This window comes from Bufo gargarizans, chromosome 4, assembly GCF_014858855.1.
Source record: "Bufo gargarizans isolate SCDJY-AF-19 chromosome 4, ASM1485885v1, whole genome shotgun sequence".
In the NCBI taxonomy this organism is placed as follows: Eukaryota; Metazoa; Chordata; class Amphibia; order Anura; family Bufonidae; genus Bufo; species Bufo gargarizans.
In genome coordinates, this window is record NC_058083.1 from 442076403 (window position 1) to 442096856 (window position 20454).

Consider the following 20454-nt stretch of genomic DNA (forward strand, 5'->3'; position numbering starts at 1 on the left):
GAGAAAACCAGATAGAGTTCAACTGAGCTTGTGCAGAGGTTATTCTTATGTCAATGGAGGATTGTATCCAGTGGGGAATCAGATCTTCTCAAATCATTTTCCTTATCTTAGAGGATGCTGGAAAGTTTTTCATTCACCATAATCTAAGACGGTGTATGTTTTGCACAATCTAGGTTAATTGGGGGAGTCCTACATGCTATTGTGATTATAGCAGTTGGGTTTACTTAGTAATGCTTCCCTGGGGGACTTACAGTAAGTGTTTCCAGAAATAGTGTACTTTGGGAAGTCCATCAGATATGTAATAATGGACCCTCACCTCCACGGCAGTAGGATATTTGCATTCAAGATTATTTACAAAGTCGCTTCATTTTAAAATTATAGATGTTTTTGAGCAATGAATAATAGGTTGCACTTAGCCATGAGTGCTTAATTTTGATATTAATTTGGATTCCTGGACCCATGTGAATATGACTTCATGAACTTAAAGGGAGTTACAAATGAATAGAATGTAGTTATAATTTTGTATCTATCTATCTATATCAAGAGAGAGAGAAATAAATAAAAGAGGGTGTAGGGGCTCACCAGCCTACGAGTATGGAATAGAGACATGAGTGCAGTTAGCTTGATGCCAAAAATCATGAATACAGATACACATAAACTGGCGCTCAAGTACGCCATTAATTTGCAAAAAAAAAAATATAGGGTAGTAAAATACAAATTTGTTATATATATTTATATATTATAGTTATAATAAAATTGGAGGATGACTTCATAACATAAAATAATTGTTATGGAGGTGGGTGTGGAATGACTTTGGGCTAAATCTAAGGGCACTAACCTGGCAGTCCCCTGGTGTTCACCCTTTATCCCCAGCACAGGGATCTTGACTTTCCTGTAGGAGAGCCATCAGGCAGCTACCAAGGGTCAGAGACACTAGCTCAGAGCAGTGAGTGGTTAGGAAAAATCTTAGTCAGTAACAGGATGGAGTCAGGGCAAACAGTGTTCAAATACGTAAAACTCATCAGAGTGCAGGCAGCAAAGGGTCAAAAACAGTGCAGAGGGTTGGATTGGGGAAACTGGCAGAGGTTGATACACGGGCAGCACACCTTGCAGAATCTACAGAACCTTATTGCTCAGGCAACTTCCTACTGGGGAAAGTGCCTTAAAGGCTATGTACACCTTTGGGGGGCAATTTCTTTTTTTTATCATTGCATTATACTTATTTTGAGCTAAAAATCATTTTTTCAATTGGTCTTTATTAACAATATAGAATCATTTTTGTATACAAAACTGACTAGCTCTATTAGCTGCCTGTGGATTTTTTGTCCTTTCCGTCATCTGAGGAGCAGACAGACTTCTTATCTCTGCTCTCTCACATCATAAACACTCATTATAGCTCAATCCTTATCTTACTGATAAGAATGTGGTTAAGGCTACATGCACACGAACGTTGTTTGTTTCCGTGTCCATTCCGTTTTTTTTGCGGATAGGATGCAGACCCATTCATTTCAATGGGTCCGCCAAAAATGTGGACAGCACAACGTGTGCTGTCGGCATTAGTATGTCTGTTTCGTTGCCACGCAAAAAAAAAATTGTGCATGTCCTATTTTTTTCTAGTTTGGATAGGCATTATTACAATGGATCCGCCAAAAAAACGGATGCCATACGGAACGTCATCCATTTATTTTGCGGGTCGCAAAACACATAAGGTCGTGTGCATGTAGCCTTATATAAGTGTTTATGTCTTCTCAGTAGTTTAGAAATAATGGTAATTAGATGACTGGCAGAAAGTGAAAATACCAGACACATAGTTAGAAAAACAGTTAACCCTTTGTGACTGAACAGCTCAATATTTTTAATAAAGGCCAACAGTGATTACCAGTTTGCCGTGTTCGCCCGCGAACTGGCCATCACTGAAGGACAACGAAAATATGATTTTTAGCCAAAAATAAGTTAAAGGCAATCATAAAAAAAATTAGTGTACATAGCCTTTAAATCTCACAGGTTTTCAGCTATTGGCTAGTGAAGATTGGGATGCGTATTGGCCCTTTAAGAGTTGGGGAAGCATGCACACCCTTTTGTTCAGTGGAGTGGCTGAGCCGGTGGAAGGCAGCAAGAGGTGGCTCTGGCCTGCCGGGTAAGTTTCATGAGCTGCCACAGCTGTAACAATAATATAGAATAGATAAAATGAAAACTAATAATTCCAAGTGGTCCCTTGTGAAACTGATGTAAAAATGATCACAATATGAAATATTAGTATATTCCATGTACATTTGCACAACCCAGGAGACAAATGGCCTTATAGCTGCGGGGCCCTTGCGGTCAAAGCAGTGGTGAGAGTAACCCGTGGGTCATATACTGATTGCATTTTAAATGGTTTAAGATTAGCTCCGTGGTCCACTGTTATTGGGGTACGTGACAGCCAGTTTATGTATGTGGAGTTTAGCATTTGCTTCAAGGTCCTTTGAAAAGAATCTGTTGGGAAATGAAGTGAGTTACATTATTGTATTACGTTATTTCATTCTGCAAACTTCAACCAATAGCAATTTCTGTGTGAACGTATGTATGTAAAGACTTTACTATTTTTAATGATCTCCCTGGATAACAATATTTCTATAACTGTATTTCATTTACTGCATCATGTTGTTCAGCAAGTCTGTGCAATGATTTATTGTGTCTGCTATCTATGTCTAGTGATTGCTTAGGCTCTCCTCGGCTTATGCTAAACGGAAACCGCACTGCAAATACGAAAAACGCAGCTATGTAGCTAATGAATTGCTAGTGTTATCAGTCAGTGTCTGTGTGACATCTGTGCACCAATGTAGCAGTGACTGTTTGATTTAAACATTTTCCTTTTTTTCTGTCTTTTTTGTGCTTGAAAGTTTATCATAGCCGTGTATAGTGCTGACTCCTTTCTTCTACATCTTTCCTGGTTCTTTTTCCTCCTTACATTTTCTTACTGGTCTGGTGAGTGCAAGGAATCTTAATTCGTTTTGCACACTGCACAGTAGTTCTTTAAAGGTTTAAAACAACTTTTGATCTATGATGTAGGACAGTTTATTTTCCTGTCTGTATCAACTGATGCACGAAGCAAGACATGTTTATTCCAGACATGTCTATGTGCACAACATCAGACATAAGATATGTAGGTGTCTAGAGCTAGCCACACCAGGTATACACAAAACTGAAGGTTCTCCAGGCTATAGATATTGATAGGTCATCAATATCAGATTGGTGGGGGTCAGTCACCCAGCACCCTCACAGATCAGCTGTTTTGGCTGCCGAGGCACTGGAAGATAGCAGCGTACAGAGTGGAAGCAGAAGACTACTTACACTGTGTGGTTTTGAGTACAGCATACTGAAGCTCAGGTCCTGTGAACGGGAAATATGCCGCAGTACCCTGGCATTGCCACTTCACAGTGTATGGAGCTGTCTGCCTTTAGTTGCATACAATGTATAGTTTCCATCAGCATGGCACCCTGCAAAAGCTGATCAGCCCAGGCGCCGGGTGTAAGACCCTTTCCAATCTGATATTTATGATCTATCCTGAGGATAGGTCATCAATATCTGTAGCCTGGAGAATCCCTTTTACTCCACTAAACATTTTATTTTTTAACCTTTCAGCCCTTCCAGCCCCAAAGCCTGGTTTATGAGATAGCAAACATTTCTGACATTTGGTTGGAATCTAATCTTGTGCCTGTAGAAAAGGTAGGGTTAGTCATCAGGTCTGCTCAAGCATAGAACCTGGGAGGGTGGAACTGGAAGGATGAATGTCCAGTGCAGATTAATTATACTCTTTTTGATTGCCCTTAAAGAGTATCTGTCAGCCTGGCCCTATCAATCAAAGTACAGAGGGTGCGGCAGTTGCAGAGAAAGCAGAGCCTCTAGATGTAACGGCAAAACCACTGTTTTCTCCTAGAGGCTCAATCGGAATATATTAAAATAGAATTTTCTTAGAAATGTGGACAGATATGAACATGGGACCAACACAGATAGGTCAACCAGTTTCATAGGTAGAAATCTACTGACAGATGACCTTTAAAATGGAATCTGTCATCAGGTTTATGCTGCCGTATTCGAGGGCAGCATAAACTGGTGACAGGCACCCTGATTAAAATGCTGGGTCACTCATTTGTTTCGACCCTGTCCTTTACCTAAAATTCCTGGCATGACCGAAACACTGAAGTCCTGATATTCATAAGCTCTGGCTACACTTACCCTCCTAGTGATGATTTACAGCCCACTTTCTATACTGTGTCGAGGGTTCCCAGTCGGGGGCTGAGCTGCTCTATGCTGTCACAGCCCGTACACAATGGGCTGAGTCTTCTGCTTTCGGCTCCGTCCACTGTTTCTGACGTCAGGAGGCGCCAGGTGTTGGACCTCCACCAATCTGATATTGATGACTTATGCTGAGGATATGTTATCAATATCTCCAGGCTGGAAAACCTGTCTTATGTTGGTCATATGCAACCTGCATGGCTGTACAGAACAGGTGGCCAGGTGGTTTCTCCACTCACTTGTCTCTGGTGATGTCTAGTATTAGTTTCCAGTTTAGCCTTTTGTATGAGAAAGGTTTAATCTAATATGTACAATGGGTAGAAGTTGTAGTCTCGCAATTACATCATCTTGATAACAGATGAAATTACATAAATCCCTGCATGTGTACATTGATAAATATTACTCATAATAGGGAAAAGAATCTTGACAATTATTTCAAGAATTCCAGTAGAAGATCAGTTTGTTCTGCAGGCTCCATTACAATGTAAATTCAGCAGATACTCAGCCTCTAATTTGTACTACCGATGACCAGCCACGGACTACATTTTGTATTCCTGCCTCATCTGGTATGACTACTCGTAATTTGGAGTGAATTATTTTTTCAGACCGTTTACACTAGAGAATATATTTTTTTTTTTTATTAGAATGATGCTGCCTTAGGCCTTATTACACATTTAATATACTAAATAATTGCAGATAAACAGATTTTTAGACCTATCAACTGATAAACATGTCTTGTCGTGTAAAAGTCCTCTTTTATTTGAATATTTTAAGTTTTAAAAAAGGTTCTGAACACTCCATTTGAGAATTTGCTAATCATTTATATACTTTCACAAAAAAATTCAGTTTTTACATTAACCAACATAATCCATACACATTGCATGTGGTATTTGCCAGTATGATATCTTAGAAAACTAGGCAATTGAACACTAATTAATATTCTACTGTATGTGCTTGCTTTGTATTTGTAATGGATGTCTGTTTTTGCTGAGTACATTGTTGTCACGCGCTTTGTGTGTATTATTGTGAATTCTGCAACCCCTCCTCTCTGTACATATGATTGTGGTTAATTTGAAACAAAACCCTGAGATTTCACTACTAAATAAAGTAACCTCTACAAGAACTGTTAACACATGTTGCTAGCTTTAGTGACTGATGTCTTTCTCTTAGGTTCGACAATTGGACCCTGGCTTTTTTGGATTGCATCTAAGAAGAAATGTTGGAGAAAATGTTGAGTATTATGTCCCTTCACCAATGGACTACATACAAGATCAGGTATTTTTAATTGCTATGTCATGACTCCTCACTAGTACTTAAAGGGAATTTATCCCCAGCAACCTTCCTATTCAACTGTTTGCAAAGACACATAGCTGTGGTTCACCTGAATAAAATATTTGTTACTTTTTATTCATATGCAAATAAGGTATTTGGTACAATGAGGACATCACTATTGCCCCTGTTGCAACCAAGCTGCACTCTTACTATTTCTGTGGCCAGACCCTTCTGGCTGCTATGATTGACAGGGCCAGGTAGGGGCAGGTAGGTTTAGTGGCCTGAAGCAAGGGTACTTTGGACTATTGACATTTGCCCTATTGCTACTATGCAAAGCCATAAAATCAGTACTTTAGTGAAGTTGGAAAGGTTAACTTTCGCTATGATTTATTCCATTGTTTACACTTATGTTATTTTATATTGTTGAACTGAATTTATATGTTTCTTGTAATATATCATGTTTATTTGCACTGTTATTACACCATATTTGCAGTGCGTGGCACTGTGGAAAGGGTTCATGCACAGCCAGCTAATATTGAGAGACTTTCTATCTATGCACTGAGAAGTTAGCAATCTTCCACAGATACAAAAAGGGACTATGAATAGTTTTGGAGAAAAAAACAACACACTGAACTTTTGACTGTCTGGTTTAGCTCTGTTATTTATGCCTCAAGACTGGAAAAACTGCTTAGTTGAGCCATAGACTTCTACTGAAACTCTATACAAGTCTATGACAGACTGAAACTGCAACATTGTTTCTGTTTAAGCCGTGCTTCTTCACTGCACCCCACCCTCTAGAAGGTTCTAGTTCCATTAGAAACTGTATAAAAGCAGAGCAGTTAGAGCCTCTAGTTATTTGCAGATAGGGACTAGTGTTTAGTAGAAGAGACTGTGCCAGACTGCATGAGTGACCAGAAGAAGATGCTAAGATGGGAATGCTCAGCCACAGACTCTAGGTCACCAGCCCTTTGACCAGGGTACCAGCCTTCAGAGAGAGAGAGAGGGACAGCTAGTTCAGGCCTTTTCTAAGCACAGAACCTTCTTCTGCCAGGGAAGAGACTGGAAAAGCCAGCTCAGTATCGTGCTTGTATTGACACATAAATGAGCGAAGCATGTGTGCAATAAGAGCAATGGTGACTCCCTCATTTCCCTAAAGGCCTAATTTGCATATTAAGAGAACGTATCATAACTCAGGAACGAAGCCTTGGACCAACAAAAGAAAAACTGTTTTAATAAAGGGAACCACAGTTATGTATCCTTGCAAACAGTTATATACGGTGGTCGCTGGTGACAGATTTGCTTTATAAGTTGAGCACATTCACACATGTGTTTTGGCCACTGAAATATTTTACCAGCGTAAGGGTGGGTTTGCATTGGCGTTATGGAATTCCGTTATAACAGAGCTATAATAGAATATAATGGAATTCTAGGATGGAATCCAAAACTGAAGCCTTTATGAGGCATTCCGTTTTTATCCATCCTAATACATGTCTATGGGGACAAATAACGGTGCCATTTGGTTCCGTTATACATAACGGAAAATATAGTCCTGTTGACAGGACTATAACGGAACCTATAACGGAATTCTATAACGCCAATGCGAACACGCCCTTATTAGATTATATTGCAGTGCACAGGAATGAAAAATGTATGCCACCATGCTCCACTATATTTAGGTTTTTCCCCACAGGCTTGGATTGGGTAAAACTGCTGAACAGAAAATATGGTTTAGGCTGCTTTCACACTAGCGTTCGGGTTTCCGTTCGTGAGCTCCGTTTGAAGGAGCTCACGAGCGGACCCGAACGCAGCCGTCCAGCCCTGATGCAGTCTGAATGGAGGCGGATCCGCTCAGACTGCATCAGTCTGGCGGCGTTCAGCCTCCGCTCCGCTCGCCTCCGCACGGACAGGCGGACAGCTGAACGCTGCTTGCAGCGTTCGGGTGTCCGCCTGGCCGTGCGGAGGCGTGCGGATCCGTCCAGACTTACAATGTAAGTCAATGGGGACGGATCCGTTTGAAGATGCCACAATGTGGCTCAATCTTCAAGCGGATCCGTCCCCCATTGACTTTACATTGAAAGTCTGGACGGATCCGTCCCAGGCTATTTTCACACTTAGCTTTTTTTAGCTAATATAATGCAGACGTTCCGTCTGCATTATTATGGGCGGATCCGTTCAGAACGGATCCGCCCGAACGCTAGTGTGAAAGTTAGTCGTTACACTAAGCATTGATTAATCTGTAAACTGCAAGGCATCTCTAGAAAACTGAAACATATCCTTAAAATATTGTGGGTTTGGACTGCAGTGTGTCAATCAGATGTTGTATAGCCTTCATTCTGCAATGTACAATCTGGCTGCTGTGATAAAATACCAGTGGGGCCAAAGCACCAGAAAAAAGCACATGAATGTACTATGAAAGTTGAGCATAACAAAAACTGACTTTTTGCGCAGAGTTAGTATTGGTAGTAAGATTAGCTTTTTACTCTTTTAAATAATATTGAAGAAATGTGAAGACCAAATATACAGTAACAAAACTGCCCTGCTTTACAGGTGTTTGATGAGCTAGAAATATTCCCTTTGGGCATTTACAATGTGCATCTTGTCAAGTCCGGAGGAGAAACTGATTTTGGTAAGTTAAGCTCAATTCAGATAAATGGCAGAAAAGAGAGTGCAATACTTGGGTGAAATGTTATTCAGATAGAACTGAACACACAAGAGGGAATTTATCACGAGGGGAATATTTGAAGTCAGTTTTGCTTGAATCTGTGAAAACAGTAAAACAAAAAGTAAAAAATAAAATAAAAATGCAAATCACCCCCCTTTCTCAATTTTACATATAGAAATAAACAATAAAAAATAAACATAATCGGTATCGCTGCGTCCGGAAATGTCTGGACTATTAAAATATGCAAATATTTTTTCCGTGCCATAATGGAAAAAAGAATAAAACCACACAATTTGCTATTATTTAGTCACCTTGTCTCCCCCCCCCAAATTATTATTATTATTATTTTTAAATAGTAAAACAAATAAAAACTATACAAATCTGGTGTCACAGTAATCGTATTGACCTGCAGAATAAGAACATCATGTTATTTTTTGCACACAGTGAACTCTGTAATATCAAAATCCCCCAAAAAAATACCGGAATTTTGGATTTTTTTCAATTTTACCCCACAAATACATTTTTTTATGGTAAATTAAATGGTACTATTAAAAAAATACTTGTCCTGCAAAAAAAATAAGGTATCACGGCTATTTAATGGGAAGATGTAAAAGTTGGTATGTGGGGAGAAAAAAGTGAAAATGCAAAAACAATCTATAAGCAATTATATGCAGTTGGCGGACCTTTGCAGCTAAAACAGCTTCCATTCTCCTGGGAAGGTTTTCTACTAGATTTTGTGAGGTCAGACACTGATGTTGGTCGAGGGCACAATGGATCACAATCTCCGTTCTAGTTCACTCCAAAGGTGTTTAATGGGGTTGAGGTCAGGGCTCTGAGGTGCGCTGTCAGGGTCCTCCACACCAGACTCATCTAACCATGCTTTTATGGTCCCTTCTTTGTGCATTGGGGCACAGTCATTCTGGAACAGAAAGGGCCTACAGTTCCCACAAAGCTGGAATCATACAATTGTCCAAAATGTCTTGGTATGCTGAAGAATTGAGATCCACTTTCACTGGAACTAAGGGGCCTGGGCCATCCCCTGAAAAACAACCCCACAGCATTATTCCTCCACCAACAAACTTTAGAGTTGGCATCTGCCGTCAGACGGGTAACGTTCTCCTGGCATTCGCTAAACCTCTGGTGCGCAGTTTTTGTGCTGATGTTAATGTCAGAGGAGGTTTGGATCTCTGCACCTATTGAGTCAGCAGAATGTTGGTGACTTTTAAGCATATGTGCCTCAGCACTCGGCAACCCCACTGTGTAACCATACGTGGCTGAGTTGTTGTGGTTCCTTAAAGGCTATGTCCACCTTTTGGGGCATTTTTGTTTATTATTGCATTGTACTCATTTGGAGATAAAAATCATTTTTCAAATTGGTCTTTATTACAAATATGGAACCCTTTTTTCTGTACATGACCGAGAGGCTTTAATAGAGGGATCTGAATTTTCTCCCTGCTCTGTCAGCCAGCTAATCTGACATTATAAACACTCATAAAAGACTCATTATAGCTTGGTTCTTATCTTACTGTTAAGAATGTGGCTTAAATAAGTGTTCATGACCTCTTAGTAAATTAGAGAGAACGGTTATTAGATGACCAGCACAAAATGAAAGTGAAAAGTATGAAAAACAGCTAGAAAAACAGTTAAACAATTGAAAAAAGTATTTTTAGCGCAAAATGAGTAAAATGCAAGCATGAAAAAAATTTGCGTCCAAAGAAGTACATAGCCTTTAACACTTCTCTTTTGTAATAATACTACACACAGTTGATGGTGGAATATCTAGGAGGGAAGACATTTAATAAAGTGACTTGTTGCATTGTTGGCATCCTGTTACATTACCACACTCACATTCAGTCAGCTCTTCTGAACAACCCATTCTTTCACGGCAGACTTCATGGCTAGGTCTGTGGCTGATGAGACTGAACAAAACACCCAAATTCAGTGACTAAGAGGTGTCCAATGCCTTTGTCCAAATATTCCTAACTCTTGCATAGAGTCATATAACGTGTGTGAGCCTTACAATTGTTAGTATCAGGGATTCTAGCTGAAATGGTTCTAGTTTTAAAAAGGCTTTAACATAATGGTAGGAAAACCATATTTTTAACCCCTTAGGGACACAGCCTTTTTACACCTTAGGACCAGGCCATTTTTTGAAAATCTGACCAGTGTCACTTTAAGTGATGATAACTTTAAAACGCTTTGACTTATCCAGGCCATTCTGAGATTGTTTTTTCGTCACATATTGTACTTCATGACACTGGTAAAATAAAGTTAAAAAAAATATTTTTTTTTTGCATAAAAAAATGTCAAATTTACCAAAAATTGGGAAAAATTAGCAAATTTCAAAGTTTCAGTTTCTCTACTTCTGTAATACATAGTAATACCCTTAAAAATTGTGATGACTTTACATTACCCATATGTCTACTTCATGTTTGAATTATTTTGGGAATGATATTTTATTTTTTGGGGATGTTACAAGGCTTAGAAGTTTAGAAGCAAATCTTGAAATTTTTCAGAAATTTACAAAAACCCAATTTTTAGGGACCACTACAGCTCTGAAGTCACTTTGCGAGGCTTACATAATAGAAACCACCCAAAAATGACCCCATTCTATAAACTACACCCCTCAAGGTATTCAAAACTGATTTTACAAACTTTGTTAACCTTTTAGGTGTTGCACAAGAGTTATTGGCAAATGGGGATGAAATTTGAGAATTTCATTTTATTGCCTAATTTTCCATTTTAACCCATTTTTCCCACTAACAAAGCAAGGGTTAACAGCCAAACAAGACTGTATCTTTATTGCCCTGACTCTGCCGTTTACAGAAACACCCCATATGTGGCCGTAAACTACTGTACGGCCAGACAGCGGGGCGTAGAGTGAAAGGTGCGCCGTTTGGTTTTTGGAAGGCAGGTTTTGCTGGACTGGTTTTTTGACACCATGTCCCATTTGAAGCCCCCTGATGCACCCCTAGAGTAGAAACTTCATAAAAGTGACCCCATCTAAGAAACTACACCCCTCAAGGTATTCAAAACTGATTTTACAAACTTTGTTAACCCTTTAGGTGTTGCACAAGAGTTATTGGCAAATGGGGATGAAATTTGAGAATTTCATTTTTTTGCCTAATTTTCCATTTTAACCCATTTTTTCCACTAACAAAGCAAGGGTTAACAGCCAAACAAGACTGTATCTTTATTGCCCTGACTCTGCCGTTTACAGAAACACGCCATATGTGGCCGTAAACTACTGTACGGCCACACAGCGGGGCGTAGAGTGAAAGGTGCGCCGTTTGGTTTTTGGAAGGCAGGTTTTGCTGGACAGTTTGTTTGACACCATGTCCCATTTGAAGCCCCCCTGATGCACCCCTAGAGTAGAAACTCCAAAAAAGTGACCCCATCTAAGAAACTACACCCCTCAAGGTATACAAAACTGATTTTACAAACTTTGTTAACCCTTTAGGTGTTGCACAAGATTTAATGGAAAATAGAGATACAATTTCAAAATTTCACTTTTTTGGCAGATTTTCCATTTTAATATTTTTTTTTCCAGTTACAAAGCAAGGGTTAACAGCCAAACAAAACTCATTATTCATGGCCCTAATTCTGTAGTTTACAGAAACACCCCATATGTGGTCGTAAACCGCTGTACAGTCACACGGCAGGGCGCAGAAGGAAAGGAATGCCATACGGTTTTTGGAAGGCAGATTTTGCTGGACTGGTTTTTTTGACACCATGTCCCATTTGAAGCCCCCTGATGCACCCCTAGAGTAGAGTTGAGCGAACACCTGGATGTTCGGGTTCGAGAAGTTCGGCCGAACATCCCGGAAATGTTCGGGTTCGGGATCCGAACCCGATCCGAACTTCGTCCCGAACCCGAACCCCATTGAAGTCAATGGGGACCCGAACTTTTCGGCACTAAAACGGCTGTAAAACAGCCCAGGAAAGGGCTAGAGGGCTGCAAAAGGCAGCAACATGTAGGTAAATCCCCTGCAAACAAATGTGGATAGGGAAATTAATTAAAATAAAAATTAAATAAATAAAAATTAACCAAAATCAATTGGAGAGAGGTTCCATAGCAGAGAATCTGGCTTCCCGTCACCCACCACTGGAACAGTCCATTCTCAGATATTTAGGCCCCGGCACCCAGGCAGAGGAGAGAGGTCCCGTAACAGAGAATCTGTCTTCATGTCAGCAGAGAATTAGTCTGCATGTCATAGCAGAGAATGAGGCTTCACGTCAGCCACCACTGCAACAGTCCATTGGCATATATTTAGGCCTAGCACACAGGCAGAGGAGAGAGGTCCCGTAACAGAGAATCTGGCTTCATGTCAGCAGAGAATCAGTCTGCATGTCATAGCAGAGAATGAGGCTTCACGTCAGCCACCACTGCAACAGTCCATTGGCATATATTTAGGCCCAGCACACACACAGGCAGAGGAGAGAGGTCCCGTAACAGAGAATCTGTCTTCATGTCAGCAGAGAATTAGTCTGCATGTCATAGCAGAGAATGAGGCTTCACGTCACCCACCACTGCAACAGTCCATTGGCATATATTTAGGCCTAGCACACAGGCAGAGCAGAGAGGTCCCGTAACAGACAATCTGGCTTCATGTCAGCAGAGAATCAGTCTGCATGTCATAGCAGAGAATGAGGCTTCACGTCACCCACCACTGCAACAGTCCATTGGCATATATTTAGGCCTAGCACACAGGCAGAGCAGAGAGGTCCCGTAACAGACAATCTGGCTTCATGACAGCAGAGAATCAGTCTGCATGTCATAGCAGAGAATGAGGCTTCACGTCACCCACCACTGCAACAGTCCATTGGCATATATTTAGGCCTAGCACACAGGCAGAGCAGAGAGGTCCCGTAACAGACAATCTGGCTTCATGTCAGCAGAGAATCAGTCTGCATGTCATAGCAGAGAATGAGGCTTCACGTCACCCACCACTGCAACAGTCCATTGTCATAAATTTAGGCCCAGCACCCAGGCAGAGGAGAGAGGTCCCGTAACAGACAATCTGGCTTCATGTCAGCAGAGAATTAGTCTGCATGTCATAGCAGAGAATCAGGCTTCATGTCAGCCACCACTGCAACAGTCCATTGGCATATATTTAGGCCTAGCACACAGGCAGAGGAGAGGTTCATTCAACTTTGGGTAGCATCGCAATATAATGGTAAAATGAAAATAAAAATAGGATTGAATGAGGAAGTGCCCTGGAGTCCAATAATATATGGTTATGGGGAGGTAGTTAATGTCTAATCTGGACAAGGGACGGACAGGTCCTGTGGGATCCATGCCTGGTTCATTTTTATGAACGTCAGCTTGTCCACATTGGCTGTAGACAGGCGGCTGCGTTTGTCTGTAATGACGCCCCCTGCCGTGCTGAATACACGTTCAGACAAAACGCTGGCTGCCGGGCAGGCCAGCACCTCCAAGGCATAAAAGGCTAGCTCTGGCCACGTGGACAATTTAGAGACCCAGAAGTTGAATGGGGCCGAACCATCAGTCAGTACGTGGAGGGGTGTGCACACGTACTGTTCCACCATGTTAGTGAAATGTTGCCTCCTGCTAACACGTTGCGTATCAGGTGGTGGTGCAGTTAGCTGTGGCGTGTTGACAAAAGTTTTCCACATCTCTGCCATGCTAACCCTGCCCTCAGAGGAGCTGGCCGTGACACAGCTGCCTTGGCGACCTCTTGCTCCTCCTCTGCCTTGGCCTTGGGCTTCCACTTGTTCCCCTGTGACATTTGGGAATGCTCTCAGTAGCGCGTCTACCAACGTGCGCTTGTACTCGCGCATCTTCCTATCACGCTCCAGTGCAGGAAGTAAGGTGGGCACATTGTCTTTGTAGCGTGGATCCAGCAGGGTGGCAACCCAGTAGTCCGCACAGGTTAAAATGTGGGCAACTCTGCTGTCGTTGCGCAGGCACTGCAGCATGTAGTCGCTCATGTGTGCCAGGCTGCCCAGGGGTAAGGACAAGCTGTCCTCTGTGGGAGGCGTATCGTCATCGTCCTGCCTTTCCCCCCAGCCACGCACCAGTGATGGACCCGAGCTGCGTTGGGTGCCACCCCGCTGTGACCATGCTTCATCCTCATCCTCCTCCACCTCCTCCTCATCCTCGTCCTCCTCGTCCTCCAGTAGTGGGCCCTGGCTGGCCACATTTGTACCTGGCCTCTGCTGTTGCAAAAAACCTCCCTCTGAGTCACTTCGAAGAGACTGGCCTGAAAGTGCTAAAAATGACCCCTCTTCCTCATCCTCCTCCTCCTCCTCCTGGGCCACCTCCTGTTCCATCATCGCCCTAAGTGTTTTCTCAAGGAGACATAGAAGTGGTATTGTAACGCTGATAACGGTGTCATCGCCACTGGCCATGTTGGTGGAGTACTCGAAACAGCGCAACAGGGCACACAGGTCTCGCATGGAGGCCCAGTCATTGGTGGTGAAGTGGTGCTGTTCTGTAGTGCGACTGACCCGTGCGTGCGTGCTGCAGCTGAAACTCCACTATGGCCTGCTGCTGCTCGCACAGTCTGTCCAGCATGTGCAAGGTGGAGTTCCACCTGGTGGGCACGTCGCATATGAGGCGGTGAGCGGGAAGGCCGAAGTTACGCTGTAGCGCAGACAGGCGAGCAGCGGCAGGATGTGAACGCCGGAAGCGCGAACAGACGGCCCGCACTTTATGCAGCAGCTCTGACATGTCGGGGTAGTTGTGAATGAACTTCTGCACCACCAAATTCAGCACATGCGCCAAGCAAGGGATGTGCGTCAAATTGGCTAGTCCCAGAGCTGCAACGAGATTTCGCCCATTATCACACACCACCAGGCCGGGCTTGAGGCTCACCGGCAGCAACCACTCGTCGGTCTGTTGTTCAATACCCCGCCACAACTCCTGTGCGGTGTGGGGCCTGTCCCCCAAACATATGAGTTTCAGAATGGCCTGCTGACGTTTACCCCGGGCTGTGCTGAAGTTGGTGGTGAAGGTGTGTGGCTGACTGGATGAGCAGGTGGAAGAAGAGGAGGAGGAAGCCGAGAAGGAGGAGGTGGCAACAGGAGGCAAAGAATGTTGCCCTGCGATCCTTGGCGGCGGCAGGACGTGCGCCAAACAGCTCTCCGCCTGGGGCCCAGCTGCCACTACATTTACCCAGTGTGCAGTTAGGGAGATATAGCGTCCCTGGCCGTGCTTACTGGTCCACGTATCTGTGGTTAGGTGGACCTTGCTACAGATGGCGTTGCGCAGTGCACACTTGATTTTATCGGATACTTGGTTGTGCAGGGAAGGCACGGCTCTCTTGGAGAAGTAGTGCCGGCTGGGAACAACATACTGTGGGACAGCAAGCGACATGAGCTGTTTGAAGCTGTCTGTGTCCACCAGCCTAAATGACAGCATTTCATAGGCCAGTAGTTTAGAAATGCTGGCATTCAGGGCCAGGGATCGAGGGTGGCTAGGTGGGAATTTACGCTTTCTATCAAATGTTTGTGAGATGGAGAGCTGAACGCTGGCGTGTGACATGGTTGAGACGCTTGGTGACGGAGGTGGTGGTGGTGGTGTTGGTGGTACATCCCCTGTTTGCTAGGCGGCAGGTGCCAACGTTCCTCCAGAGGCGGAGGAAGAGGCCGAGGCGGCAGCAGCAGAATAGGCCGAGGCGGCAGCAGCAGAAGAGGTAGCAGGGGGAGCCTGAGTGACTTCCTTGGTTTTAAGGTGTTTACTCCACTGCAGTTCATGCTTTGCATGCAGGTGCCTGGTCATGCAGGTTGTGCTCAGGTTCAGAACGTTAATGCCTCGCTTCAGGCTCTGATGGCACAGCGTGCAAACCACTCGGGTCTTGTCGTCAGCACATTGTTTGAAGAAGTGCCATGCCAGGGAACTCCTTGAAGCTGCCTTTGGGGTGCTCGGTCCCAGATGGCGGCGGTCAGTAGCAGGCGGAGTCTCTTGGCGGCGGGTGTTCTGCTTTTGCCCACTGCTCCCTCTTTTGCTACGCTGTTGGCTCGGTCTCACCACTGCCTCTTCCTCCGAACTGTGAAAGTCAGTGGCACGACCTTCATTCCATGTGGGGTCTAGGACCTCATCGTCCCCTGCATCGTCTTCCACCCAGTCTTGATCCCTGACCTCCTGTTCAGTCTGCACACTGCAGAAAGACGCAGCAGTTGGCACCTGTGTTTCGTCATCATCAGAGACATGCTGAGGTGGTATTCCCATGTCCTCATCATCAGGAAACATAAGTGGTTGTGCGTCAGTGCATTCTATGTCTTTCACCGCTGGGGAAGGGCTAGGTGGATGCCCTTGGGAAACCCTGCCAGCGGAGTCTTCAAACAGCATAAGAGACTGCTGCATAACTTGAGGCTGAGACAGTTTCCCTGGTATGCATGGGGGTGATGTGACAGACTGATGGGGTTGGTTTTCAGGCGCCATCTGTGCGCTTTCTGCAGAAGACTGGGTGGGAGATAATGTGAACGTGCTGGATCCACTGTCGGCCACCCAATTGACTAATGCCTGTACCTGCTCAGGCCTTACCATCCTTAGAACGGCATTGGGCCCCACCATATATCGCTGTAAATTCTGGCGGCTACTGGGACCTGAGGTAGTTGGTACACTAGGACGTGTGGATGTGGCAGAACGGCCACGTCCTCTCCCAGCACCAGAGGGTCCACTAACACCACCACGACCATGTCCACGTCCGCGTCCCTTACTAGATGTTTTTCTCATTGTTATGGTTCACCACAACAACAAATATATTATTTGGCCCAATGTATTGTATTCAAATTCAGCGGGATATAAATTTGAGGCCTAGTATTTAGGCGCTGGGTGACCGGTATGGATTTAGTGACAGAATTAGACTTGGAAATGCACAGAAGCGTGTGTGTGAAGTTATTCTGAATGACCCAATGTGCACCTTGAATATTATATACCCTTTTTGGGATAGATTTCAAATAGCTCTGATATAGCAGGAACCACTAAATTATGAAATTGCTAAATTGGGAATTGTACTTCAACCCAGAACAAAAAATGTGCTTTGACGGGCACTAAATAACTTTCCCAGCTACAACAGTACAGCGGTAACGAGAGATTTAGAGGGATTTAAATTTGAGGCCTAGTATTTAGGCGCTGGGTGACAGGTATGGGTTTAGTGACAGAATTAGACTTGGAAATACACAGTAGCGGGTGTGTGTGAAGTTATTCTGAATGACCCAATGTGCACCTTCAATATTATATACCCTTTTTGGGATAGATTTCAAATAGCTCTGATATAGCAGGAACCACTAAATTATGAAATTGCTAAATTGGGAATTGTACTTCAACCCAGAACAAAAAATGTGCTTTGACGGACACTAAATATCTTGCCCAGCAACAACAGTACAGCGGTGGGTAACGAGAGATTTAGAGGGATTTAAATTTGAGGCCTAGTATTTAGGCGCTGGGTCACCGGTATGGATTTAGTGACAGAATTAGACTTGGAAATGCACAGAAGCGTGTGTGTGAAGTTATTCTGAATGACCCTATGTGCACCTTCAATATTATATACCCTTTTAGGGATAGATTTCAAATAGCTCTGATATAGCAGAAACCACTAAATTATGAAATTGCTAAATTGGGAATTGTACTTCAACCCAGAACAAAAAATGTGCTTTGACGGACACTAAATATCTTGCCCAGCAACAACAGTACAGCGGTGGGTAACGAGAGATTTAGAGGGATTTAAATTTGAGGCCTAGTATTTAGGCGCTGGGTGACAGGTATGGGTTTAGTGACAGAATTAGACTTGGAAATACACAGTAGCGGGTGTGTGTGAAGTTATTCTGAATGACCCAATGTGCACCTTCAATATTATATACCCTTTTTGGGATAGATTTCAAATAGCTCTGATATAGCAGGAACCACTAAATTATGAAATTGCTAAATTGGGAATTGTACTTCAACCCAGAACAAAAAATGTGCTTTGACGGACACTAAATATCTTGCCCAGCAACAACAGTACAGCGGTGGGTAACGAGAGATTTAGAGGGATTTAAATTTGAGGCCTAGTATTTAGGCGCTGGGTCACCGGTATGGATTTAGTGACAGAATTAGACTTGGAAATGCACAGAAGCGTGTGTGTGAAGTTATTCTGAATGACCCTATGTGCACCTTCAATATTATATACCCTTTTAGGGATAGATTTCAAATAGCTCTGATATAGCAGAAACCACTAAATTATGAAATTGCTAAATTGGGAATTGTACTTCAACCCAGAACAAAAAATGTGCTTTGACGGACACTAAATATCTTGCCCAGCAACAACAGTACAGTGGTGGGTAACGAGAGATTTAGAGGGATTTAAATTTGAGGCCTAGTATTTAGGCGCTGGGTCACCGGTATGGATTTAGTGACAGAATTAGACTTGGAAATGCACAGAAGCGTGTGTGTGAAGTTATTCTGAATGACCCTATGTGCACCTTCAATATTATATACCCTTTTAGGGATAGATTTCAAATAGCTCTGATATAGCAGAAACCACTAAATTATGAAATTGCTAAATTGGGAATTGTACTTCAACCCAGAACAAAAAATGTGCTTTGACGGACACTAAATATCTTGCCCAGCAACAACAGTACAGCGGTGGGTAACGAGAGATTTAGAGGGATTTAAATTTGAGGCCTAGTATTTAGGCGCTGGGTGACAGGTATGGGTTTAGTGACAGAATTAGACTTGGAAATACACAGTAGCGGGTGTGTGTGAAGTTATTCTGAATGACCCAATGTGCACCTTCAATATTATATACCCTTTTTGGGATAGATTTCAAATAGCTCTGATATAGCAGGAACCACTAAATTATGAAATTGCTAAATTGGGAATTGTATTTCAACCCAGAACAAGAAATGTGCTTGAACGGACACTAAATAACTCGCCCAGCTACAGCACTAGGGACAGATTTAGCTGGATATAAATTTGAGGCCTAGTATTTAGGCGCTGGGTGACCGGTATGGATTTAGTGACAGAATTAGACTGGGATATGGCCAAAAAATGAACAGACTATTGCTGGTTAAATGCACTTGGTGTGACAGCTTCACCCTGATGTAGGCTTTAGCCAAAAAACAACCACACCATTGAGGGTTAAATGCACTTGGTGACAGGCGCAGCTTGCCCCTGATTTTGTATATGGCCAAAAAATGAACAGACTATTGCTGGTTAAATGCACTTGGTGTGACAGCTTCACCCTGATGTAGGCTTTAGCCAAAAAACAACCACACCATTGAGGGTTAAATGCACTTGGTGACAGGCGCAGCTTGCCCCTGATTTTGTATATGGCCAAAAAATGAACAGACTATTGCTGGTTAAATGCACTTGGTGTGACAGCTTCACCCTGATGTAGGCTTTAGCCAAAAAACAACCACACCATTGAGGGTTAAATGCACTTGGTCGCAGCTTGTGCTGGCGCACCACAAGACACAAAATGGCCGCCGATCACCCCAGAAAAATGAGACTGACAAACGGTCTGTGCAGCCTAAAAACAGTGAGCAATTGAGGATCAGCAGCTCAATGATCCACAGCTGCAGATCGATCAGTTAATCAAGTCCTTTGGAGGAGTTAATCTGCCTAATCTCGCCCTACTGTCGCAGCCGCAACCTCTCCCTACGCTAATCAGAGCAGAGTGACGGGCGGCGCTATGTGACTCCAGCTTAAATAGAGGCTGGGTCACATGGTGCTCTGGCCAATCACAGCCATGCCAATAGTAGGCATGGCTGTGATGGCCTCTTGGGGCAAGTAGTATGACGCTTGTTGATTGGCTGCTTTGCAGCCTTTCAAAAAGCGCCAAGAAAGCGTCACAAAAGCGCGAAGAAAGCGACGAACACCGAACCCGAACCCGGACTTTTACGAAAATGTCCGGGTTCGGGTCCGTGTCACGGACACCCCAAAATTCGGTACGAACCCGAACTATACAGTTCGAGTTCGCTCATCCCTACCCTAGAGTAGAAACTCCAAAAAAGTGACCCCATTTTAGAAACTACGGGATAGGGTGGCAGTTTTGTTGGTACAAGTTTAGGGTACATATGATTTTTGGTTGCTCTATATTACACTTTTTGTGCGACAAGGTAACAAGAAATTGCTTTTTTGGCACCGTTTTTTTTTTGTTATTTACACCATTCATCTGACAGGTTAGATCATGTGGTAATTTTATAGAGCAGGTTGTCACGGACGCGGTGATACCCAATATGTATACAATTTTTTTTATTTATGTACGTTTTACACAATAATTTCATTTTTAAAA

The 20454-nt window shown here is 43.2% G+C and overlaps 1 protein-coding gene across 5 annotated transcripts in view; it reads left to right on the forward strand.

Moving 5' to 3' along the window:
* TIAM2 (TIAM Rac1 associated GEF 2) overlaps nucleotides 1-20454 on the forward strand; it is a 441154-nt gene that overhangs the window by 303393 nt on the left and 117307 nt on the right. For 4 of the 5 annotated variants that reach the window (XM_044289376.1, XM_044289380.1, XM_044289379.1 and 1 more), the window contains 2 exons: nucleotides 5449-5553; nucleotides 8098-8176. In XM_044289376.1, the coding sequence (XP_044145311.1) occupies nucleotides 5449-5553; nucleotides 8098-8176 (184 nt within the window). Of the gene's footprint in view, nucleotides 1-2923; nucleotides 2968-5448; nucleotides 5554-8097; nucleotides 8177-20454 lie in introns of those variants that run through there. The other variant, XM_044289381.1, reaches the window with a different exon arrangement.